Below are 25253 nucleotides of genomic sequence, written 5' to 3'. Positions count from 1 at the left end.
ATGCATTTCCAGAACTTTCTCATCTTCCCAAACTGAAACTCCATCCCCATTAAACACCAACTCCCTGTCTCACCCTCCCCACCCAGCATTGTCCAAACACCTACCATTCTGTTTTCTGTCTCTCTGAGTTTGACTGCTCTAGAGACCTCATATAAGTGGAATCCTACAGTATTCTCCCTTTTCGTGACTGGCTTATTTCACTCAGCCCAGCATCCGCAAGGTTCACCCGTATTGTATTATGTGTCAGAATTTCCTTCCTTTTTAAAAAATTTTTATGTATTTATTTATTTTTGAGACGGAGTTTCGCTCTCGTTGCCCAGGCTGGAGTGCAATGGCGCAATCTTGGCTCACTGCAGCCTCTGCCTCCCAGGTTCAAGTGATTCTCATGCCTCAGCCTCCCAAATAGCTGGGATTAAGGCATGCACCACCATGCCTGGCTAAGTTTTGTATTTTTAGTAGAGATGAGGTTTTGCCATTTTGGCCAGGCTGGTCTTGAACTCCTTGCCTCAAGTAATCTGCCTGTTTTGGCCTCCCAATGTGCTGGGATTGCGGGCATGAGCCACCGTGTGCCACTGTGCCCTGCCAATTTCCCTTCCTTTTTATGGCTGAATAATATTCCACTGAGTGAAGTTTTATTTCATTTTCAGCAAAAGGTTAGTGAAATAATGAAAAGTAATTAAAAAGCAAAGCAGAGCTATTGAAGGAGATTATAGAGAATAAGAGATGTGGAATTGTAACATGTTATGGCCAAGTAAAGAAAACGGGAAGAGGAAAGGGTAAGGGGCAGGGCCCAGGCACCCCTGTGAGGGTGGGGACCATGAGCCTCTGCTACCCCTTTCCCACTGGTGATGGGGCTACCTTGAGCCATCGGAATGACAGGAAGAGAAAAGGTGGATCGCTTTTGGCAATAAACGTCCCATCTGATCCATAGGACTTAACTTGAAATTGACCTGATTGTGGCTTTTGAGTAATAATGTCTGGTCTATATAATATGAACCTGTTATCCAGATCTAAACCTTTTGTCCAGAAATGATAAACATCGGCATTATCAGGCATTATGTGAAACTAAGTTCTTTAACTGATTTTAGTGTTATTTTCTGTCTTCTCAATCCTAGATAATGTCAGATAGAAATACATATTGGCATTCTTCTGGCTTATATTTTAAATGAAAATATTCCAGTAATTATTGCATCTATTCTGTTTCAGAAAATACTTGACACTTTAATTATTAAATAGAATGTTACTTTAAACTAGTGGTATATTTGACATAAACTTAACTTTTTTTTCCTAAATAGGAAAAAATGTACACTGACAATTAGATTCCTGTGATGTAATAAGGTAGATCATTTATTGCACATATTTGGGGTTCCTACCTTTTTTTTCTGCAATAATAATACAAGCAGTGCACATAGGAACATGCTTTTGAGATCTTAAACTTCGGAATTTCCTGTCTAATGTTTACCTAAACTCCTAAGTTTAAATTTGCTTTGATATATTTTCAGTTGTTGGATTCTTCTGAGCAGAGAGAAAGGTTTTTTCTTTGAGTAGAATAATCATCAACGTCTATAAATTTGTTTTCTACTGTAGCCACAGTAGTATACCACAGAATAGTTTTGGTAGTTGAATATATTGGGAATACTTACATTTAAGCAAAATAATAGGAATTATCTGTATTCTCTTTGGTTTTAGAGGCAAATCTAAAATCTGGAAATTGAATGAAGATAGTTTGGGGCTCTTAGGAAAACCTTAGGGAAACTGTATGAAAGAGAAAAAGGCTTGCTGCTGGTGCTGGAAGAGTGACAGCGTGCTGGGGGTTTGTGTGGGAGTGAAGGTGGGGCCAGGTGGGAGGCTTCCTGTTTCTGGAGGGTTGGTCTGTGCGGGATGTGTAGCAGTAACTCAGGCTGCATGGTTCTTGCACCATCTGAGTTGTGAAGTGCTCTTCCTCCACTTCCAGCTCCTCCTGGTTATGAGGACTTAGGCTCTGACTAGGTCTTTTATTTAAAGGTGACGAAATTTGTTCATAATAGACTTTAAAAATAAAATGCCGATATTCCATCTTCCTGGGACTGACAGTCCTGGGACCCTGCCACCTTGTCAGGATCCTGCATCTCCTCTTCTGGTCCATTATTACCCTCCCAGCCCTGCCAGCCTTTCAGCTCCCTTGCCTCTTCTACTTCATTGCGCTTACCTGGCAGAAACCACCCCATTCAGTCTGTTCTCCATGCCCATTCACCTCCACTGACCCGCAGAGGCCCTGACTGCCGCCAGCATCCCTGGTAGCACATCCTGCCCTCTTTCTTCTACCCATCCTCTCCTCTAGATGCCATTTCATACCTTCTCCCCTCCTGTCTTCCCCAAACGCAGATGCAGAATGATGACATTGTGTTTGTTTTTTCTCTGTGAAATTGGAAGAAATCAGAAAAGAACTTCGACCAACGCCCACCTCATCTGTGGATCTGCACCCCATGTAGTCTGCCCTCTTTCCCTTTACTGCGGGTGATCTGTGTGCCTCAGAAAATGTCAGCCTCTCCTCTTAGTCGCTGGACTTACCTGCTTTCCGTTGGAGTCTTATCAGTTCCCACCTCCCCCCTGGATTCTTGCCCTCACTATGCAGATGTCTGTCTCATCCTGCAAAGGTCTTCCTTGACCTCATATCTTCTCCAGCCACTGCACTGTTTTCCTTCCCCTTTACTGCAGAGTTCCTTGGAAGAATTTTCTGTACTCCCTGCTTTACTTCCACTCTTCCCATTCTCTTTGAACTCCGTCTAGTGCGAGTTTTGACTCGCCACTGCAGCATGCTGCAGCTGTCACAGTCACCATTGATCTCCTTCCAGCAAGTCCAGCCAGCGAGCATCAGCCGGCTCATTTGATCCACCAGCATCAGTGAATACAGTTGATCATCCTCCTGGAAATAAGGATCTTCAAAGATCTTGAAGGGTTTCCTGGTTTTCCTCCTCCTCTCTGGTTGCTCCTACCCTCTTTTGCTGATGCCCCTCAATGAGACTGTGGGGGCTTGACCCCTATCTCTTCTCATCCTCCACCCAGGGCCTCACTGAATGCATGGAACAAAATGATTATCCCCATTTGCAGTCTCTGCAACACACCCAAGAACTTCAGACTGTGAATTGCGCTCGATTGTCTAATAACCACCTCAAATTTAGCACGTCCAAACCCAAACTTTGACATCTTCCCTTCGAACCATACTCTTCCCGTAGGCACTCTGTTCTCAGGAACCAACGACTCCATCATTCACTTGCTCCCTCCAGGCATCCTCGGGCCTTTCTTTCTCTGTGACCTTTGACCTGCCAGGAACTCCTGCTGGCTCTGCGGTGAACAGGTCCGGAGTCCCTGCTTCTCACCACCTGCAGTGCTCCCACCCTGGTCTACTGCGTAATTGCAGTCATTCCTTACCCATCTCCGCGCTTCCGGCCTGGTCTTCTCACAGGCTGTTCTGAACACAGCATCCAGGGGAATCCTTTGAAAACTGGTGAAGGGCACAGCTCATGAGAATTCTTACTTAGGCTCCTCCTTTTCTCTAATACTAATCTTAGTTCAGACCCTCGTTTTTCCCTGGGATTATTGCAGTGAACTCACCCAGCGACCTTTCATTGCTCCAACAAACCCATTTCGAGCACATCCCTTATGCTAATGATTGACTGAGACTTTACCAGTTTTGCCCCATTTTCTGTTCAGGGTCCTCAAAGTCTGTAGATAAGGCAATTTCTGTAGCCTTCAACATGAAATCCAGGTTCCGTGCTGTGTGCTGTGGTCTCTGAAGGGCTGCCCACTTCTGACCTCACCTGCTTCCTCTGTACACACTGCCCGTGCCCCAGCCCTGCTGAAGCCCTCGCTTATCAGATACCTTCCTGCTTTTGTGAAACAGGCTCTCACTGGCTCTACAGCTTGTTCCGAATTCAGCTCAATTCAAGTGCTGTGTCCTTCAGCAAACCTTCCGAGAAGCACTCCCACTTCCCATCATGGATGGCTTCTGTTCAGATCCTGCAGTATCCTGGGCACTTCTCACCCAGAGCACTTGCTGCTCTGAGGTTCCTACCAGCTTGTCTGTCTGTTCTTTAAAGCATCCTGAGGAGTGGACAGGCCTTGTTTCTCTGTTGCTGCAGCGGCCAGTCTGGACGAGATATGCACTATTTCTTGAATGAACTGTAACGTCCGATAGAGGTGGAAGCACTCACTTGTGCTTTGATGCATCTCCCCTCCAAACACAGCAGTGAAAAGGTACAATTTAAGTAGAGAAATAAACCCAAAAGCATAGCCAGCCCTCGAAGCAAGAGAAATACCCTTCAGTACACAAACAGACGAGAAACCTAGCATGGTCAGCATGAATTGACTAGATTTCGCTGGCCACTGAGCTGCAAGCTCGAAGCAGGCAGTGTCAGTAGGAACCTAGGGTTTTTACAAGGGTAAGGGTAACAGGGACTAAAGTGTTCAGTGGAATTAGAACTAGATGTAGCTTTTTTTTTTTTTTTGAGACAGGGTCTCGTCACCTGGGGTGTAGTACAGTGGTACGCTCACAGCTCACTGCAGCGTCAACCTGCTGGGCTCAAGCAGTCCTCCTGTCTCAGCCTCCTGAGTAGCCGGGTCTATGCTACTGGGTCTACGCATGGTGTGTGCTCATTTTTTATGTTTTGTAGAGATGGGGTCTCACTATGTTGCCCAAGCTGGTCTTGAACTCCTGGGCTCAAGCAGTCCTCCAACCTTGGCTTCCCAAAGTGCTGGGATTACAGGCGAGAGCCACCATGCCTGGCCTTAGATAGTTTTTGAAGCTGGAGTTAGATACGATTTCCCCATCTAAGGCAATTCTCTGCTATAGAGATTGGGGCTGTATTGGCAGTTGTGGTCCTAGGAAGGTAGAGCGCAAGGCCTGGGATGAGTCCTGCTGTTCCATGATTCTCTGCCAGGGTCTGCACTGTCAGTGACATAACCACGTGACAGAATCCTGCATCACCACGGAAAACCTAGTTCTGGACTGAGGCCTTGGAAGGCTCGGAGGGCAACCACAGAACACTAGTGCTATGGGCTGAATACTTTTGTGTCCCCCGCTCTGCCAAAGTCACGTGCTCAAATCCCACTCTCTAGTTTCACTGTATTAGAAGGTAGAGCCCTTGGGAGGGGATTAGGTCATCAGGGTGGACTCCTTGTGAATGGAATAATGTGCTTAGAAGAGACCCCATAGAGATCCCTGGTCCCTTCTGTCTTGTGAGGTCACAGAAGCTGGCAGTTGGGCCCTCACCAGACACCGAATCTGCTGATGCCTTGCTCTTGAACTTCCAGCCTTGAGAACTGTGAAAAATGAATTTCTATTGTTTTAAGCCACTCAGGTAATGGGAGTTTGTTATAGCAGCCTGAATGGACTGAGCCACTAGACAGGGAGGAGAACGCCAGCAACAGAAAACCTTCTGTCACCATGAGCCTGAAACCCAACATCAAACTTTCTACCACGATGAGCCTGAGACCCCAATTCCTCTATACTCTAATACACATCCTCACAGAGTTGATGCCTTACAGAGCTGTGCATTTACTGCATCGGAAATTTAAGGACAGACAGTCTGGCAAAAACTGTCAAAATAAGTATGTTTAAGATGCTTAAAAACATAAATTAGCATCCATGAAAACAAGAAATTTTCCAAAAGGAAACAAGAGCAAGAAGATGTGACCCAAAAATAAAGGAAGAAAAAAAGGAAGAAGAACTTGAAATCTAGTAAATGAAAAGGATATGAGCCAGGATGATAGACTCTGTACTGGACATAGTCAAAGATAAAATTAGTGGATTGGCAGTTACTTCACAAAATTGACCCAGACAACAGGGACAAGGTGGAGGGGCACAGTGATAAAATTCAAGGTCCTGTATTCAGGCAAGCCTGGAGGCAACTCTTTACTTTGACTTGACAGTTATGTGCCACAATAATGGCTATTTATTTATTTATTTATTATTTTGAGACGGAGTTTCGCTCTTGTTGCCCAGGCTGAAGTGCAATGGTACGATCTCGGCCCACCAGAACCTCTGTCTCCTGGGTTCAAGCGATTCTCCTGTCTCAGTGTCCTGAGTAGCTGGGATTACAGGCATGCACTACCACTTCCATCTAATTTTGTATTTTTAGTAGAGACGGGGTTTTTCTGTGTTGGTCAAACTGGTCTCGAACTTCCAACCTCAGGTGATCTGCCCACCTCAGCCTCCCAAAGTGTTGGGATTACAGGCGTGAGCCACCGTGCCTGGCCTAATAATGGCTTTTTAACTGAAGCTAGTTTGAGTCTGTTTGCTTTTTGCCTGCAAGAGGAATAATCTTTTCTCATGTACAAACCCCTTCATAAGATGACACTGTTTCATTAAAGTTAGGCATTAGATGATCTGACAGTCAGCTAGAGTTAATTATCAGAGAAGATGTAAATCAGGGCATTTGATATGATTAATATTGGCACATAGAAATCTCTGAAACTTAAGACAAGGAAAACAAACTTGATGGGAGGACGTGGACAGGAGACCGGTTTGCTTAGCGGCCTATCTCCACCCGCCTCCTGCACACCACCCAGCCGAGGAGCCCACTTCCAGGAGACCCGTCTGCTCAGCGGCCTATCCCCACCCTCCTCCCTCATGCTGCCAAGCCCAGGAGCCCGCTTCTGAATGCTCCGTTCGATCTCTGAAGAGGTTTCAACACTTGACAGGATCCTTATCAGGTTTTAAGACACATTTGGGTGATCTTTATTAGTATTGTTGAAATTTCTTTGTGTTTGCAAGTATGCATTGAAATACTGATTTGGGCCGGGCGCAGTGGCTCGCGCTTGTAATCCCAGCACTTTGGGAGGCCGAGGTGGACGGATCACGAGGTCAGGAGATCGAGACCATCCTGGCTAACACAGTGAAACCCCACCTCTACTAAAAATACAAAGAATTAATTTTGTATTTAATTAATACAAAATTATTGTATTTGGTGTATCTGGTGGCAGGCGCCTGTAGTCCCAGCTAGTCAGGAGGCTGAGGCAGGAGAATGGCGTGAATTTGGGAGGCGGAGCTTGCAGTGAGCCAAGATTGCACCCCTGCACTCCAGCCTGGGAGACGGAGCGAGACTCCGTCTCAAAAAAAAACAAAAAAAAAAACACCTGAATTGAAGAGATATTCATGTTCTTTAGCTAATGTTATGGTCTTAGGAGCAGCCTTGTCTCCAAAACTCACAGTGTAATATATTTATAATATTTATATATATATTTAATTGCAACAAACTATACTAACATAAAACTTGCCAGCTTCACCAGTTCAGTGAATGCTAGATTCATGTAGTGAAATGTGCTTGTGTCCCCTCCCCACCCCTGCCGTGTTCAGCCTCTGCTGTTACTCCCCAGCCAGGCGCAGCTTTGGGTGTGTCCACAGTCACCCTGCTGCTCTCTTCCACTCTCTCTGACCACACTCAGTTTTGAGCCCCACAAATGTTTCTGTTGTCTTCAGCAATGCCCTGGGATAATTAGGAACCAATTCAGTGAAATTGTGGCTAATTCTAAAAACAGTTTCTGAAGTCATTTTAGGAGATTTGTTCCCACCCTGGAGGGCTCCTGCAGCAAGAATTCTCCAGCTCTCCCTGCAGACTACCCAGCCGCAGTCCAGTCTGTGTCTCCATTAAACCCACACCTCCAGTTGCCTCCACTGCTCTTAGGTTTAAAGAGTGCCCTCAGGTTTGTTTAAACATCACCAAACTCGTTTCTCCCTGAATGACGCCCCTGGTCTTATGGTAGCAGCCAGGGCCCTCTCAGCTTGTCACTCCAGCCCTGCAACCACTGCCTCCCAGAGCCAGGGCACAGCTGATCAGGACCCCTGGTATTAGCCCGCCACACTCAAAGTTGAGCCTCCATTCCAGGGTGGAGGCTGGACAGAGGTAGGAAGGCCCCCGCCCAAGACTGCACTAGCCAGGATGTGGCAGCAGCAGCACATAGCTGGGGCGTGGTGGAGCGGGGAAGAGAGCACTGCGTCGTCAGCTATAGCAGTCTGGAATGGAGTTGCTGCCTCACTGGCCTGGAAAGGGGAGGCAGGGAGCAGTCTTGGTTCAAATGCAACAGACTCTGGCCTTTCTTACTGAATTTTCGATTGTTTGCTATGAACCCTTAGAATGATCTCCAGCGTCTTTGAATAGTTGTTTTCTTACAGGGTTCACCTGTTTTCCTTGGGAGCAAGCAGGTCAGTGGAGTTTCTTGTGCTGTCATGCTGGAAGTTGATTCCCCACAGTAGGGATTCTTGCAGAAGAAATATTACTTTAGAAGAGAGGCTGGGCACGGTGGCTCAAGCCTGTGGTCTCAGCTACTTGGGAGGCTGAGGCAGGAGGATCACTTGAGCTCGGGAGGTCAAAGCTGTAGTAAGCCGTGGTCACACCATGCACTCTTGCCTGGGTGACACAGTGAGGCCCTGTCTCAGAAAGAAAAAGGAAGATAAGGAGGCTAGGACAGGGGTGGTGGCCTTCTAGGCCTTCTTTCCTCTCTCTCCAGCAACTCCAGATCACATGTCTGTGAGTCATTTAAAAATGTCTTCATTCAGTTCACGCCAGGATGCTGTTCAGGAAAATGTGTTGGACTTCTCTGGCTGCTGAGAAGGTGGACTTGGATCCCCCTTCTTTGCCTGCCGTCCTTGTGCCAGGGCCCAGGGATGGAAGAAAGTCAGATGGTCTGTCAGTGTTGTGATTTGTTAGGGAGTCTGTGGTCTTGGGCCAGTCCCTTGACACCCTCTTTCTCTGGAGGATCACAGAGATCTCTTCCCCATAACTTGCAATGAGATTGCCTTTGTGCGAGGACTGTGAAGCCTTGATGAAAGGCTTTCTTCAGAGGGTCTTTCTTATTTATTTAATTTTGTTTTGTGATTTTCTAGGAGTTTGCGGCACTTACTAAGGAACTCAATGTATGCAGGGAACAGCTTCTTGAAAGGGAAGAAGAAATTGCTGAACTGAAAGCAGAAAGGAATAACACCAGGGTGAGTGTGACCTTTCTGTTCACCGTCTGCCCCTGGAGCCACTGTCAGAAGGAGGGGTGCTGTCTCAAAACAAAAGGACGACCCACTCTGTCCGGCCTGAAACACTTTTCATACCTTTTCCCACTGAGCAGACTGTGATTAGTCAGCATGATCACACATTAATGACTTGAAATTTGTGATGAGAAGTTATGATATTTTAATACAATTGAGGGGAATTTGTCTTTCTGCTGAATTGAAGGGACTTCATTTTAGCATGAGTCTGTAAAGGAATTATTTGCCCCAGATTCAATCATGAAATTAAAAGTGCTCTTTAACGAGTCTTTATTTTGGCCTTTTATTTCAGCTGCTGTTAGAGCATTTGGAATGCCTCGTCTCCAGGCATGAGCGGTCTCTTAGGATGACCGTGGTGAAGAGACAAGCGCAGTCCCCAGCAGGCGTGTCCAGCGAAGTGGAAGTGCTGAAAGCACTGAAGTCCTTATTTGAACACCACAAAGCTCTGGATGAAAAGGTGCCATCAGCCACATAAGTCTTGGTTTGTGCACATACCGTTAGGCCAGCTTCGCAAATGTTGGTGTAACTTTTATTTTTTGAAGCTTCTTGAACTCTTGGAAATAACTTCTCTAAGAAAACAGGGTTTTGTAGGTTTAAAAAGTACTAATTGGCATAAATGTCTTAAAATTACCAATATATATTGATTTGCTGTTACAGATTGGGTAGTATTAGGTTGTTGCAAAAGTAATTGTGGGCTTTGCTATTACTTTTAATGGCAAACCCTGCAATTACTTTTGCAACAACCTAGTATTTCAGGGGAAGATTTGTTTTTCTCAAACTTAGAGCCATTAACAAGTTTTCGTGACACTAAGATCAAGGACAGACATTAATGGTATTTTATGTTATATTACACTAATATATACATTAAGTGTATATATTACACTTAACTATGTATTAAGAATAAAATAAACAGTTTACACACATACACACAAACTCAACCCCTTTTATTTTCAGGTGAGAGAGCGATTACGAGTAGCACTTGAAAGATGTAGTTTGTTAGAAGAGGAATTAGGTGCCACACACAAAGAGGTAAGCTTGAGACTTCATCATCAGTTGAACTGGGAGGTTTTTATTTTTATCCTTTAATTATTAAAAGAAGCATAAGGCCAGGCGCAGTGGCTCACGCCTGTCATCCCAGCACTTTGGGAGGCCAAGGCGGGTGGATCACCTGATGTCAGGAGTTCGAGACCAGCCTGACCAACATGGTGAAACACCATCTCTACTAAAAATACAAAATTAGCCGGGAGTGGTGGCATGTTCCTTTAGTCCCAGCTACTCAGGAGGCTGAGACATGAGAATCGCTTGAGCCCAGGAGGTGGAGGTTGCAGTGAGCTGAGATTGCGCCACTGCACTCCAGCCTGGGCGACAGAGCGAGACTCTTGTCTCAAAAAAAAAAAAGTAAAAGAAGTATAAAGACTGTAGTTGTGGTATCACATGTTATTCATCTTCCCGATTGAGGACCAACCTATCTGGGTCATTTTAAGGACTAGAAAACTATGGTTACCTAAGGACTCATTTGGCCAGTGGATAATAAATTCCGTCTTTAATGATCTGGTTATTTTCGGATTGGATAGCATTGCCATATGCTTTCTCTTTTATACTATATTAAGCAGTTTATAGTTGTGTTTTTCCAAAAGGAGTTTTGCTATCTTTACTTATTTCTCTTACGTAAGGTATTTTACACTCATATTCAATTTTTTGGTTTCAGCTAATGATTCTTAAAGAACAGAATAGTCAGAAAAAAACACTAACAGATGGAGTGCTGGACATAAACCACGAACAAGAAAATACACCAAGCACGAATGGAAAGGCAAGTCTGTAGGCTTTCTCTTCGTTCTGTTTGATTTCATTTGTCCACAGCATGTGTCGGGTTATGTGGAAAATGGTTGCTAAAGTGCCGGCTTAGAGCTGAAGTGGTCATGAAAATTGTGTAATCCGACAGATTGCATAAGTCAGTTTTGATTTTAGCTGTTTCCTGGAAGTATTTTTATTTTATAGCTCACCAAACAAGGGTATTTAGGGTGTTTTTTTTTTTTCCCCCTATCAGAGATCTTCTGATGGTTCTTTAAGCCATGAGGAAGACCTTGCTAAAGTAATTGAGCTCCAAGAAATCATAAGTAAGCAGTCAAGGGAACAGAGCCAAATGAAAGAACGCCTGGCTTCCCTCTCCAGTCACGTGTCAGAGCTGGAAGAGGATCTGGACACTGCTAGAAAAGATCTCATCAAATCTGAAGAAATGAACACAAAATTGCAACGAGATGTCCGTGAAGTGAGCAATAACAAAAATTACAGGCTTGTCATGAAGTTGAATGTTTGGGAGGTTTTATTTAATGATTTTTTTTCTCCTTTTGTCCCTTGCTCTCCCAATTACTTTCAACCTTTGTATTATTATATAAGTTATATTGAAAAAGAAAGAGTGCTGTGAAACTGCGATAAGATACCTCCCCATTTTTGTTGTGAAATCTCCTGTCCCTGAGCGCTTCAAAATAGAGGAGAACTAGTACCACTGACTGATGTGGCCATGGAGTGGACGCCACACCAGCCCCTCCTACCTGTGCTGCTTTGATATTCTTTAATGTCCTTGTTTGTAGATTCTTCATCTGTGCAATTTCTAGGCTGTCTTAATTTGTTCTTATGTTCAGCAAGCAGACGTTGATCCTGGCTGTGCTAGTTCACGTAGGGCGATGTGACTATAGTCTGTTAACTGTGGGAAGGGGCGTTGCTGGTGGTCTTCTCGTTTTCTGACCTCCTCCTTCAAGGAACTCGTGGCATTGAATATTGATGGTCAGACAAATAATCAAGAGTGGAATTTGCTTCTACGTGGGTCATCAGGATCGTATAGTAAAAATATGTCGCAGTATACTCATTGCTGACAAGTATTTCTGCCATTATCACTATGAGAAACTATTTGATCATGGAACAGTGAGGCTGAGTTCTTTCTCAGGTGCCCTTCCTGTCACTTCCTAACCTGCGCTTTGTCCCTTGTCAGGCGCCTCAACCGTGGAACGTCTGCTTTTCAGTGTGATAGTTTGGCATGAGTAATTTCATGTAGGAATTCGCCACAGGAAGAGCATGTGTGTGTGCTGTGTCACCTGCTAGGTTCTATTCTTTGGCTATAGCGGGAGATTATGTGGCAGAGATTAACATGCTGAGAATTTTGAAATTCTTTTAAGACCTATCACTTTTATTTTTTATTTTTTATTTTAACTTTTAAGTTTGGGGTACATGCTTAGGTCTGTTACGTAGGTAAACTTGTGTCCTGGGGGTTTGTTGTACAGATTATTTCATCATCCAGGTACCAAGCCTAGTACCCATTCGTTATTTTTCCTGATCCTCTTCTTCCTCCTACCCTCCAGTGTGTGTTGTTCCCCTCTGTGCGTCCCTGTGTTCTCATCATTTAGCTCCCACTTATAAGTGAGAACATGAGGTATGTTGTTTTTCTGTTCCTGTGTTTGCTAAAGATAGTGGCCGCCAGCTCCATCCATGTCTCTGCAAAGGACATGATCTCATTCTGTTTTATGGCTTCATAGTATTCCATGTTGTATATGTACCACATTTTCCTGATCCAGTCCACTACTGATGGGCATTTAGGTTGATTCCATGTCTTTGCTATTGTGAATAGTGCTACAGTGAACATACACATACATGTGTCTATATAATAGAACGATTTATATTCCTTTGGGTATATACCCAGTAATGAGATTTCTGGGTTGGTATTTCCATCTTTAGGTCTTTGAGGAATCTCCACACTGCCTTCCACAATGGTTGAACTAATTTACACTCCCACCAACAGTAGGAAAACATTCCTTTCTGTCCACAACCTCACCAGCATCTGTTACTGACTTTTCCATAATAGCCTTTCTGACTGGTGTGAGATCCTGTGTCATTGTGGTTTTGATTTGCATTTCTCTAATCAGTGATGTTGAGCTTTTTTCCCCTATGACTTTTAGTAGTCACTTTTAATAGTTATCACTTCGCTAACCTTGGTCATTTTATAAATAGGGAACAACTTGAAAATAGTGAATTCTGGGGGTGGAGGACAGGTATTTCACAAGCAAAAAGTTCTGGTCCTAGCCTTAAGTGTTTGATACTGTTTAGTAATCATCTTGCAGACTTCAGGTAGTTGCGTCCAATTAAATTGAACTTGTACTTCTGTTTCCATTTGTCAATATGCCTGAATCTTGTAATTGTATGAGATTTCATCTAACCCTTATCCTAGAAAGTGAGACTTGTATCTCACTACTGTATCCATTGAGAGAGGCCACACCCTGTCCTGTGTAAGACCATTTGTAGCGTGAGGCAGACATAGACTGCGTCGTCTTTGAGGTCACTTTCACCTCCTTGAAAAATATTTAGATATTTGAGTGTATATATGTTTATAATATTATGTAGAAATGGGAAAACTTGGTCAACTGAGTGGCTAGACATAGTATTAAGAGAGACAAGTCTTTGTTAATCGTATAGGTGAATATGATATTTGAGGTAGTTACATTTTCATTCACATTTGAGAAAATTGACGTCGTCTTCAATTTAATTTTGAGGACACTATTTTTTTTTTTTTTTGAGACAGAATCTCTCTCTGTTACCCAGGCTGGAGTGCAGTGGTGCCATCATAGCTCACTGCAGCCTTGAACTGCCGGACTCGAGCAATCCTCCTGCCTCAGCCTCCCAAGTACCTGGGACTACAGGGGCATGCCACCATGCGTGGCTAATTTTTGTTTCTTTAAAATTTTTTTGGCCAGGGATGCTGGCTCACGTCTGTAATCCTAACACTTTGGGAGGCCAAAGGAAGGCCAAGGAGGATCTCTTGAGCCCAGAAATTCAAGACCAGCCTGAGCGACATAGTAAGACCTCTATCTCTACAAAAAATTAAAAATTAGTGGATATAGTGGTATGCGCTTGTAGTCCCAGCTACTGGGAAGATTGAGGTGGAAGGATCCCTTGAGCCTGGGAAGTCAAGGCTGTGGTGAGCCCTGATTGCACCACAGCATTCCAGCCTAGGTGATAGAGGGAGACTGTGTCTCAAAAAATAAAATACAATATTTTTGTAGAGACAAGGTCTTGAACTCCTGGCCTCAAGCCATCCTCCCATCTTAGCGTCCCAATGTACTGTGATTATAGGAGTGAGCTGCTGTATCTGGCCTGAAGATGCTAATTTTTAATTTGATTGGAAATTTGGGATTTAGTTCAGTTTTTTTCTCTCTTAAGTATCTTAATGTGTAATCTGTTAATTACGTGCTTTTTTGTCCCCTCTGAAATACTAATTTAGGCCATGGCCCAAAAGGAAGACATGGAAGAGAGAATCACTACTCTTGAAAAACGCTACCTCGCTGCACAGCGTGAAGCCACATCTGTGCATGACCTCAATGATAAACTTGAAAATGAAATTGCAAATAAAGATTCTATGCATCGACAGGTAATGGATTTTATCGATCTTTGTCTGGCTTCAGTTAATTATTAATGAAATTAAAGACCCTTTTTCTCTCACTTTCATGTTGGAAATCAAGTCCAAATGTCAAGTTTTTATGACCTTAGAATATTATGTTCAAGATATGTGGGAGTTCCTTCAGTTTACAGGTTTTGATAACGTAGGATTTGATTTAACCATTTTGTCCTCAATTTTTTCTTTTGTTGTAATTGAAAGTTAATCTATTGCTTTTTAGCATTTTTACCAACGGAGGAGAGAGTGGCAAAGAACTTCAAGGCAACTGGCTATTTGTTACTAAGTGGGAGCACTATGATAAATGAATGGTATGAGAAATAAAGTCTTGGTCAGACGCAGTGGCTCATGCCTGTCATTCTAACACTTTGGGAAGCTGAGGCGGGAAGATCACTTGAGCCCAGGAATGTGAGAACAGTCTGGTCAACATAGCAAGACCCTGTCTCTACAGAAAATTAAAAAAATAAATAATTAGCTCGGCATGGTGGAATGTGCCTTTAGCCCTAGCTACTCAAGAGGCTAAGGAGGGAGGATGACTTGAGCCCTGGAGTTCAAGGCTTCACTGTGCTATGATTGTGCCACTGGACTCCAGCCTGGGCCACAGAACAAGACCCCGTGTCTAAAATAAAAAATGCGGCTGGGCACGGTGGCTCACGCCTGTAATCCCAGCACTTTGGGAGGCCACGGCAGGCGGATCATGAGGTCAGGAGTTTGAGACCAGCCTGACTAACATGGTGAAACCCTGTCTCTACTAAAAATAGAAAAATTAGCTGGGCGTAGTGATGCACATCTGTAATCCCAGCTGCTGCTCAGGAGGCTGAGGCAGGAGAATCGCTTGAACCTGAGAGGCAGAGATTGCAGTGAGCCAAGATTGCACCACTGCACTCCAGCCTGGGCGACACAGCTAGACTCCGTCTCAAAAAAAAGGCAATGAAGTCTATAGTAAGAAATTGTGTCTCCTGTGGTTTCGTTAAACCATACTTACTCTTGTAAGAGTATCACTGTACTCCAGCCTGGGTGACAGAGCGAGACTCTGTCTTTAAACAAAAAACAAAAGTTTCTTAGAAGTTATTTAGGAAGAGCAAATACTTTGGCAAGAGGTGTTTTGCACATTGAAACGAAGCCCAGGAAAGTGGGCATGTACTCCAGGCAACAGGAAAATTTGACCCAGGCCAGGCACAGTGGCACACACGTGTAATCCCACCACTTTGGGAGGCTGAGGCAGTTGGATCACTTGAGGTTAGGAGTTCACGACCAGCCTGGCCAACATGCCAAAGCCCTGTCTCTACTAAAAATACAAAAATTAGCCAGGTGTGGTGGCACATGCCTATAATTGCGGCTACTCAGGAGGCTGAGGCAGGAGAATTGCTTGAACTCGGGAGGTGGAGGTTGCAGTGAGCCGATTGTGCCACTGCACTCCAGCCTGGGTGGCAAAGCAAGACTATCTCAAAACACACACACACACACACACACACACACACACACACACACAAGACTATCTCAAAACACACACACACACACACACACACACAAGACTATCTCAAAACACACACACACACACACACACACACACACACACACACACACACACCTGACCCAGAAGCAACCCCCATCACTGTAGCTCTTCCATCATGACTCTCTTAGTCTGTATCTGCATTTCAGTTTGTTTCAATCTGCTAAAAACTGATACAGCTAGAAGATTTGCTGCATTTTGATGCTTTGCTCTCATTTTATAGACTGAAGATAAAAACCGCCAGTTACAGGAGCGCTTGGAATTGGCAGAGCAAAAGCTGCAGCAGACACTGAGGAAGGCAGAGACGCTCCCTGAGGTGGAGGCGGAGCTGGCCCAGAGGGTGGCAGCGCTTTCCAAGGTAGTGCCATGAGCTTTGTTCTGGTTCGGCTGCCAGGCCTGTGACTGTGCCTTGCCTGTGTACCTTGTTTGTCACTGTTCTTATTACATCAGCACCTAAATCCATGGAAGAGCACAGATTTGGTTTGAGTGCTCTTTCATCTGAGATTGGAACACTTCGTAAATGCCAGACATGATCCTTTTATCCTGAAGTCTCCCTTGGTGTTGTGAGCTGTATACTATTTGTCCACAGCATGTGTGATCTGAGAGTTACTGCTTCGTAAAATTGTTTTGGTCACCAGCTTAAGCATAGGATAGAAGCCTCTGTAAAAGAAGGTAGTTTTTCTCAGAAATAGGAAGATGCCATTCTTTTAAAATTATCACATTTCAAAAAATCACATTTTTGAAATTACTTAAAAATGTGTTTTTAAGTAATATTTATTCATTTGTCCAACAACTGTTGACTAGGCATGTGCAAGGCACAGTCCCTCCAAGTTCTCACCATTCATGAGGGAAGCAGCTAAAGAGGTAAATGCTGTCATAGGTCCTGGGACCAGCAAGAATCCAGGGAGCACATCACTGGGCAAACACCCAGCCTCTGGGGCATGGGGAGCCCAGCACTGCAGTGCCAGGCAGGCGAGCAGCAGGAGCCGAGGCCGCTGTCCGTCGTCCTGAGTCTCCTGGCTCAAGCTTTTCAAGCTGCTGGGGAGGGCATCCTTCTGGACCATTCAGATGGTTTTAGGGCCTACAGACCTGTTCCTTCTAGCAAGTTTGTTGCTAACAGCTTAAGAGAACCTTTCCTCCCACTCCATGATCTGCTTTTAAAGTCTCAATTTCTTTTCTCCCCTGTTATCTTTCCTGTCCCTTGTCGGCTATGTAGTCTGACCTTTTGTCTTCTGGGAGCTCTGCTGCTAAGGAAGCTAAACTGTTGGAACTTACTTCCAAGCTTAGGAAGGTAGAATGGGTGCACTGCTCCTTGCTTGTGCTTGCTGCTGCTTTCTGCTTTCCATGCTGACTGACCAGAAGCAGTCTAAGGATGGGGGAATCACAACTCCATTGAGATTGGGGATAGGGGTTGGGGGGAAACACCCAGTCAGTCACCAGCAGCAGCCATGCTTCAGAATCACCAACACAAGAGGGCTAGCCACCTCCCAGCCCAGCACGTGAAGCCCCGTAAGCTGTGTTGATGGATGAGTAAATGCTTTCCGTTTAGTATGGCGGAGGAGTCCACGCAGAGCATGTCCTGCCTGTTGCCACTGCAGTAGTATGCAGCATGTTGTTAATGAAGTGTAAGGATGAGGTAAGCTGATGCTATTTCTGCTGACAGGCTGAAGAGAGACACGGCAACATTGAAGAAAGGTTACGGCAGATGGAAGCACAGTTGGAGGAGAAGAATCAAGAACTGCAGCGGGTGAGCATGCAGCCCTGAGGGCGGGGGCGCTGAGTGGGTGCTGCAAGGGCATTGCTCGGGCTGTGGGGAGCTCGGGGCCTCTCACCCCTGACTGAGATGTTGGTCCTCCAGCTCAGTTCTGGTCACGTGCATTTGTTTTGTGCCCTCATCTGTGAGTCGCCTGCTAATGTGTACATCCCACACAGTAGCAGTTTTCAGTCAGTGTTGGGAGCCGCAGAAGAAATTTGAGATCATAGGCAGTGCTTCAGGGGGTAGATTAGATCCCCGCGTCCAAAAATGCTTCTTGCTTGTCTAGTGGCCTATGAGGGGAATTGTTCTAGGTACCTGTGGTACCGGCGTGGGTAGAGGCAGGCCCATTGTCCTGGATGACTAGTCCACTTGCCTAGGATGTGGCACTGAATTCCCAAATGCAGGTCAGAGGCCTGACCTCTGTCCCAGGTTAAAACACTGCAGACATCGTGGTGTGTTGGAATGAATAGTTCTAAGCAAGGGCAACACCGTAATTGAGCTACGGTAAAAAGCACTAGGAAGGAGTGTGGCAGTGGAGACTTCTGTCCATTGAATCCTAAGATTGTCTTTCTGGAAGAGTTGGACGGATGTCAGTATGGAACATCCAGGAAAAAGTAATAGCAAGAGCAGTCCCAGGGCCAGCTGGTACCAGGCCTGGGGGTTGGGCCGGATTTCTCTTTAACAAGTAGGTGGAGAAAGGAAGCGTGCAGCATCTAATTGTAGAACTCTTGCACTTTCACATCAACCCGCTTTATAATTTAAGGCTACTAGATTTTGTTTTCACCAGAAATCTGTATTCTCGGCCATGCCCTGCAGAGAGTCAAATGAGCTTCCGGGAAACAATGATTCCCACTCCCAGTGAGAGGGTGCGTTTTAGGCAGTCCCCACCTCCCCTTCCAAAACGCACACTTATGCGCACAGACACAACAGTGAACTTTAAGCTGTGTTCTTTAAAAATTATTTAAATGCTGACAGAAAATAAGCACAAAGAAGGATATTGTTTCTTTCCTAAGAGGAAGTATGCGATACTCTGTATGCCCCATGATGTGCTGGACCCTTCCAGGTAATGAGAGTTGCTACATGTTAGACCTTGTGAGAAAAGGAGAGGTCACTCCCCATGTTTTCCCAGTGCAGAAACTGGACGCACGGGGGTTGAATGCACTACTGATGGTGCGGTCTCGTGGCTCTCTCCTCCTGCCTGGGCAGCATGACTCAAGTGCACGTCATAACCCCGTGCCACTGCCCCCTGCCTGGGAGGAGCCCCCGAGCACTGCAAGGGCACTTGGATGATGAGGGCGTGGAGGTGCCACCTGGACAGGTGCCACCTGCTGACACTTCCTGTCCCCTTCTGCCTGTCATTTGAGAAACAGGTTTTTTTTTTTGTTTTTTTTTTTGAGACAGAGTCTCGCTCTGTCACCCAGGCTGGAGTGCAGTGGCCGGATCTCAGCTCACTGCAAGCTCCGCCTCCCGGGTTTACGCCATTCTCCTGCCTCAGCCTCCCGAGTAGCTGGGACTACAGGCGCCCGCCACCTCGCCCGGCTAGTTTTTTGTATTTTTTTTAGTAGAGACAGGGTTTCACCGTGTTAGCCAGGATGGTCTCGATCTCCTGACCTTGTGATCCGCCCGTCTCGGCCTCCCAAAGTGCTGGGATTACAGGCTTGAGCCACCGCGCCCAGCCGAGAAACAGGTTTTAAACCATGAACTTAATTATGGTTTTATAAAATAACAGACATGTCAGTTTTGTTACTACATATTAAAATTACTTAAGGTAATTATTTATAATTTTTGAATATAAATTTCCATTACAAGAAATTTAAGCAACATAGAGGTATAAAGAAAAAATATGAAAGTCTCTCTCTAGTGCTACTAATTTTTTTTTTCCAAAACAAACTTTTTAGCTTTGTAAATTAAATTCACCCTTCCTCCCCAAATCCAGACCCAAGCTTTTAGTGACACAAGGGGAAATTCCTCTCCCAGCGTGGAGACAGGCTGCTCCTCTAAATATCTGCTATAAATCTGCTCCTTAAGTCCCTCTGACAGTTAACAACTAGGGACATTCCTGAGGAGTCCTGTCGCAGGAGCAGTGGGACCTTCTAGTTAATGATCTCTCCAAGACTTGTCCTGTGTTCCCCGTGTCCATGAGTTGGTTCTGGTCACCATGCAAAAATCCACTCAAGATGGCAGTGCGGGAAGCAACCGGGGAGGGGAGGGCACGCATGGGGCTCACCCTGTTGGTCCTTGTGCTTTTAAAATAATGATTGAGCATTTACATGAGGTTTATAAGTCTATGTTTCTCCTGCTTTAGGCAAGGCAAAGAGAAAAAATGAACGAAGAACATAATAAACGTTTATCAGACACTGTTGACAAGCTACTTTCAGAATCTAATGAGAGGCTTCAACTTCATCTTAAAGAGAGAATGGCTGCTTTGGAAGATAAGGTAGGTTAGATAACACGGACATCGCTGGCGCTTTCCCACCCTCTGCCAAAAGACTGCTCATCTGCCCCTGAGCAGGCATGTGTAACAGTGGTTAGCAGCTGTTACCGAAAGTGGGAATTACTCTTTAAAGTGGAAAAGGTACACACAGTTATCCAGTCACTGAATTAACTTATTGTTTGCTATGTCCTTGCCCCATTTGCATGTATGGGAAATTGTTTATCATTCTTATTCTCTAGAATAACAGTAGGTAAGTGATTTTTATAAAGGGCCAGATAATAAATATTTTAGGCTTTTAGTAATTACAAGTAATTAAATAATTTTATGCCAATCAAGTAATTAGCACAAAAGCAGCCATAAATAACATGTAAATGAATGGGTGTGGCTATGTTCCAATAAGATTCATTTGCAGAAATAAGCAGTGGGCTGGTTTTGGCCATCAAGTTCTAGTTTGCCAGCCCCTGCACTTGGATCATTTTTTGGGCCCAACCCTCACCCCTTTATTGTTCATGCATTAGAAGTTAATTTCTGGCCGGGCACGGTGGCTCACGTCTGTAATCCCAGCACTTTGGGACGCCGAGGCAGGCAGATGACTTCAGCTAGGAGTTCGAGACCAGCTTGGCCAACATGACCAAACCCCGTCTCTGCTAAAAATATAAAAATTAGCCTGACCCGGAAGCACCTGCCTGTAGTCCCAGCTACTCGAGAGGCTAAGGCATGAAAATCGCTTGAACCCAGGAGGTGGAGGTTGCAGTGAGCCGAGATCGTGCCACTCTGCTTCATTCAGCCTGTGTGACAGCAAGATCCTGTCTCAAAAAAAAAAAAAAGAAAAAAGTTAATTTCTGTCTCATTTATAAACAGGTCACTTAGGGAGTATCGTGTGCTAGAAAGGGTTTAATCAGCTGAAACCAAATAAATATTCCAACCTCTACCTTCATTCTTTTTCATTTGATTTGGAAAAAGTTGAAGGCTGAGCCTGGACTCTGAGCACTGTCGTCATGGAAACATGTTAGCTGTCGCCAAAGGGAAGGGATATCCTAGAATCTGTGTCAGAGAAGCTCTAATGGGTAGCAGCTGGATTCCAGTTTGATAAAGCCTGTCCTGACTATGCAGTGTCCCTAGCGATGAGACTCAGAAACTGCGCTGAGATTGGCTGTTAGGATTGGGGTCTGCTCATCTCAGAGACTAATGATTCCCGCTCATTGCATGACACGTTTATTTACATGGTGCTGACCATGGAGGGCATTTCCAGAGACCACACAGAGTCGGTATCCCACTCACCTCCTTGATCAGTGGGTCAGCCTTAATGGAGCAGTGTTTTTATCTTTGATTTTTTTCTTTGATTATCTTTGAATCACAAGTGACCAAGAAATTATAAAGTCTAAAAGCTAGTATAAGCCAGTTTAACTGACTAAAATGAACTTGCACCGTGAACTTGACATACCTACCTTTAGAAAGTTCATTTGGTGAGGAGTAGATGTTACATTAGTAAGAGACATAGGAGAAGGTGTCGCCGCCTGAGGGTCTGACTCTGGGACTATAGCAGTGCTTGCTGGTGTGCTTTCTGGCTCCGTTCCCTTTCTGTGGTCCTTTTTTTGTTTTAAACAGATACAGCCATGCTATGTATTTAAATGGGACATTTTAAAGAAACACTAAAGGACTATCTGTCTTTTTCAGAATTCTCTATTAAGAGAAGTTGAAAATGCAAAAAAACAATTAGAAGAAACACAACACGATAAGGTACTGAAATCTTCTCTAAATCCATGAAGAGCCGAGTTGAACTGAGTTGATGATGATGATAGTTACTGCAGATGTCTGACAGAGTGGAGATCAACTTGGTTTGTGGCTCTCATAGTCCACTGCCATAAGTTTCTAGCGCTCTCAGGCTTGTATGTTGAATGCCTTTGTATTTCAGGTGTATTTTGAGTCTGGCTGTGCATATGGTTCAGAATTCAGAGTCCTTTCTGGATTTATTTGAAGCTAAAATATTAGCATCAATGACAGTGCTGTCCAACAGAAATATTATATGAGCTGCATATGTAATGTTTAATTTTCTAATAGTCACATTTTAGAAAGTAAGAAATAGGTAAAATCTACTTTATTTAATTCAGTATATGTAAAATATTATTTCGTTATGTATGAATAGTAACAGAACTGAGCTACTTTACATTCTTTTTCCACTGTGTATTTCGTAGTCACAGCACATCTCCATTTAGACTAACCCATTACAAGGGCTCAGTAGCCACGTGTGGCTAGTGGTGGACAGCACAGCTCTAGAAATGAGATCAAGTATACTCATGACACAGGAATGGACGCATACCTGATGTAAGACAATTAAACACAATACAGAGACGCACAGGATGTGAATATTGGTCCCTTTCTCCCCTAAAAGAGTCTGCTTCTCTACAAAACTAATAATTGTTAATGGTTTGGTGTTTATCCTCTTAAAAGCTTTTCTATGACTAAGACACAGCTTTTCATTCATTAGGGCTTACAAAGTTAATATAGTAGTCTGAGTGTTTATGTTTATTGCAGTACTCTTGGAGAAAATTTTCCCAGAATTAAAATGTTTGGTATTTTTAACTGCTGATTTAACCTGTTAGGGTTATGCTCAACATCTGAGCACATTTGAAGTAAGTGATTTTAAAATCTCAAAGAGATAGCAATAATGTAAGTCTTTTGCTTTTCTGTAGGATCAGCTTGTCCTGAACATTGAAGCACTGAGAGCTGAACTAGACCAGATGAGGCTAAGAGGTGCTTCACTTCATCATGGGTATGGTATTAACCAGTGAGCAGCTGTATTGTCAGCACCTGTGGCAGGTCAGCTCTTGGCTCTGTGGGCAGCCTAACTGGGTGCGGCTAATGGTGTGGCCTCAAGGAGCCTATAGCTTAGTAGGAAGCAAGAGAGAAGAGTGAAATAACTCAAAGGTTAGAGCTTGGTACTGAGGACACACATCACTGGCAGAACTCCAAAACGCAGGAGTTTTGATCAGTTAGTATTTGGATATATTAATCAAGGTGCCAGCATAGTGTGACACTGATGATGTAAGAGCAGGATGACAGATCCCAAGATTTCACACCACAGATGCTGGCACGGGTGGGACAATTGCAGAGCAGTTGAAGGCCAGCAGTGGCGTGTGGCTGTGTTTCTCGTCAGCCCTGGGAAAGTGGAGCAGAAATGCAGAGCCGGACACCTGGACCCAGAGGAGGGGTCTCAGGGGACCCGGGGTCTCTCTCATCCTAGACAGCTGGGCTCCTTGTTGCTCATCGCCGTGGCCATCTGCACAGCTTTTCCTGGAGAGCTTTCTACCTGGTGGGGCTGAGAGACTGAAACTGTTGTCCTGGAGGAGGCAACAAGTAGCTCTTGGGGCGGGTGAGAGCAGTGCCCTCCCTGGAGACCCTTTCCTGTGTGGAGTAACTTTTCCAAATTGATAGATTCTGCCTTAACTAGAAGAGAGTTTATTTCCTTTTCTTCTAATAATGATCATTCTTATTTTTCATATTTCAGCCGACCCCACTTGGGCAGTGTCCCAGATTTCAGGTTCCCCATGGCAGACGGCCACACAGACTCCTACAGCACCAGCGCAGTGCTGCGGCGCCCGCAGAAAGGCCGTCTGGCAGCCCTGCGAGATGAGCCTTCCAAGGCAAGGTCTTTGTGTGAAATACCTCTGCTTACGTGAAAGTTAACCTACTTATCCTGTGGCTTTCAGACTGCTTTGGAATAAAAATGTTGATAGGTCATTGCCTTTCTTGACCTCCTCTCATTTTCTATTTTCTGGCTAAGAGTTTAGCTTTTAGAGCATTTTTTAAAATAGGGTTTTGTTTTTGTTTTTGTTTTTTTTAAAGAGATAGGGTCTGTGTTGCCCAAGCTACTCTTGAACTCCTGGCCTCAAGCAGTCCTCTTGCCTCGGCCTCACAAAGTGCTGGGACTACAGGCGTGAGCCATTGTGCCTGGCGTCTGTAGTTTTTTTTTTTTTTCCTTTCTTTCTTTTAATAGGAATTCTTATAAAAATACAGTCATTTTTAAATACAGTGATAATCATGGATTTAAAGTAGTGATTAAAAATAAATGAGTAGGCCAGGTGCGGGTGGCTCACGCCTGTAATCCCAGAACTTTGGGAGGCCAAGGCAGGTGGATCACCTGAGGTCAGGGGTTTGAGATCAGCCTGGCCAATGTGGTGAAACCCCATCTGTACTAAAAATACAAAAAATTAGCTGGGCATGGTGGCAGGTGCCTGTAATCCCAGCTACTCGGGAGGCTGAGGCAGAAGAATCACTTGAACCCGGAGGCATTGCAGTGAGCTGAGAAAGCATCATTGCACTCCAGCCCGGGCTATAAGAGCAAAACTCCGTCTCAAAAAATAATAGAATAGAATAGAAATCTGGGTGCAGTGCCTCATACCGGTAATCCCAGTGCTTTGGGAGGATCGCTTGAAGCCAGGAGCTTGAGACCAGCTTCGGCAACACAGGGAGACCCCTGTCTCTATTTAAAAAAAAAAAAGAAAAACTTAGCTGGGTGTGGTAGTGTGTGTCTATAGTCCCAGCTACTCGGGAGGCTGAGGCAGAAGGGTCCTTTGAGCCCAGGAGATTGAGACCAGCCTGGGCAACATAGTAAGACCCTGTCTCTACAAATAAAGAAATTAGCTGGGCATGGTGGCATGCGCCTGCAGTCCCAGCTACTCTTGGGGCTGGGGTAGAAGGATCCTTTTGGCCCCGGGAGGTCAACGCTATAGTGAGCTATGATTGCACCACTGCGGTCCAGCTTGGTCAACAGAGTAAGACCTTGTTTCTAAAAAATAAAAGAAGTAATTGAATACATATATTCATCATTTAGTGAAAAGAATTCACCTTTGAACATTTACCTTCTTTCTTTGGTCTGTTCAGCAGCGTTTGTTTCAATACATGTAAGTGTAATTTTAGCCCCCATAGTCACTCAACAGCTAGTTTGGGCCCGGCCCCATTACAGCCCTGTAGAGACCTAGGGCTGCAGCAGTGTGTAGTGAAACAGGAAGAATGCCTGCATCCCAGAGGACACAAACAGTCGACATATAAAGTCTAGTAGTGTGTGTTCGTTGACTATTGGTGTGTAACAAA

General features: G+C 44.6%; 1 protein-coding gene across 38 annotated transcripts in view; it reads left to right on the top strand.

Annotated features, from left to right (window-relative positions):
* Positions 1-25253, top strand: part of PPFIA1 (PTPRF interacting protein alpha 1) — a 171216-nt gene that overhangs the window by 97323 nt on the left and 48640 nt on the right. For 23 of the 38 annotated variants that reach the window (XM_077961788.1, XM_077961793.1, XM_077961784.1 and 20 more), the window contains 13 exons: positions 8864-8965; positions 9309-9473; positions 9971-10045; positions 10725-10826; positions 11064-11285; positions 14286-14432; positions 16193-16327; positions 17186-17260; positions 17633-17716; positions 20031-20162; positions 21837-21899; positions 22853-22932; positions 23668-23803. In XM_077961788.1, coding sequence (XP_077817914.1) covers positions 8864-8965; positions 9309-9473; positions 9971-10045; positions 10725-10826; positions 11064-11285; positions 14286-14432; positions 16193-16327; positions 17186-17260; positions 17633-17716; positions 20031-20162; positions 21837-21899; positions 22853-22932; positions 23668-23803 — 1518 coding nt within the window. The remainder of the gene's footprint in view (positions 1-8863; positions 8966-9308; positions 9474-9970; positions 10046-10724; positions 10827-11063; positions 11286-14285; positions 14433-16192; positions 16328-17185; positions 17261-17632; positions 17717-20030; positions 20163-21836; positions 21900-22852; positions 22933-23667; positions 23804-25253) is intronic. The other 15 variants (XM_077961808.1, XM_077961810.1, XM_077961809.1 and 12 more) reach the window with 1 other exon arrangement.

This window comes from Macaca mulatta, chromosome 14 (genome assembly GCF_049350105.2).
Source record: "Macaca mulatta isolate MMU2019108-1 chromosome 14, T2T-MMU8v2.0, whole genome shotgun sequence".
Classification (NCBI taxonomy): Eukaryota; Metazoa; Chordata; class Mammalia; order Primates; family Cercopithecidae; genus Macaca; species Macaca mulatta.
Note: the sequence above shows the minus strand (reverse complement) of the source record. Positions and strands in the feature narration are given on the sequence as shown.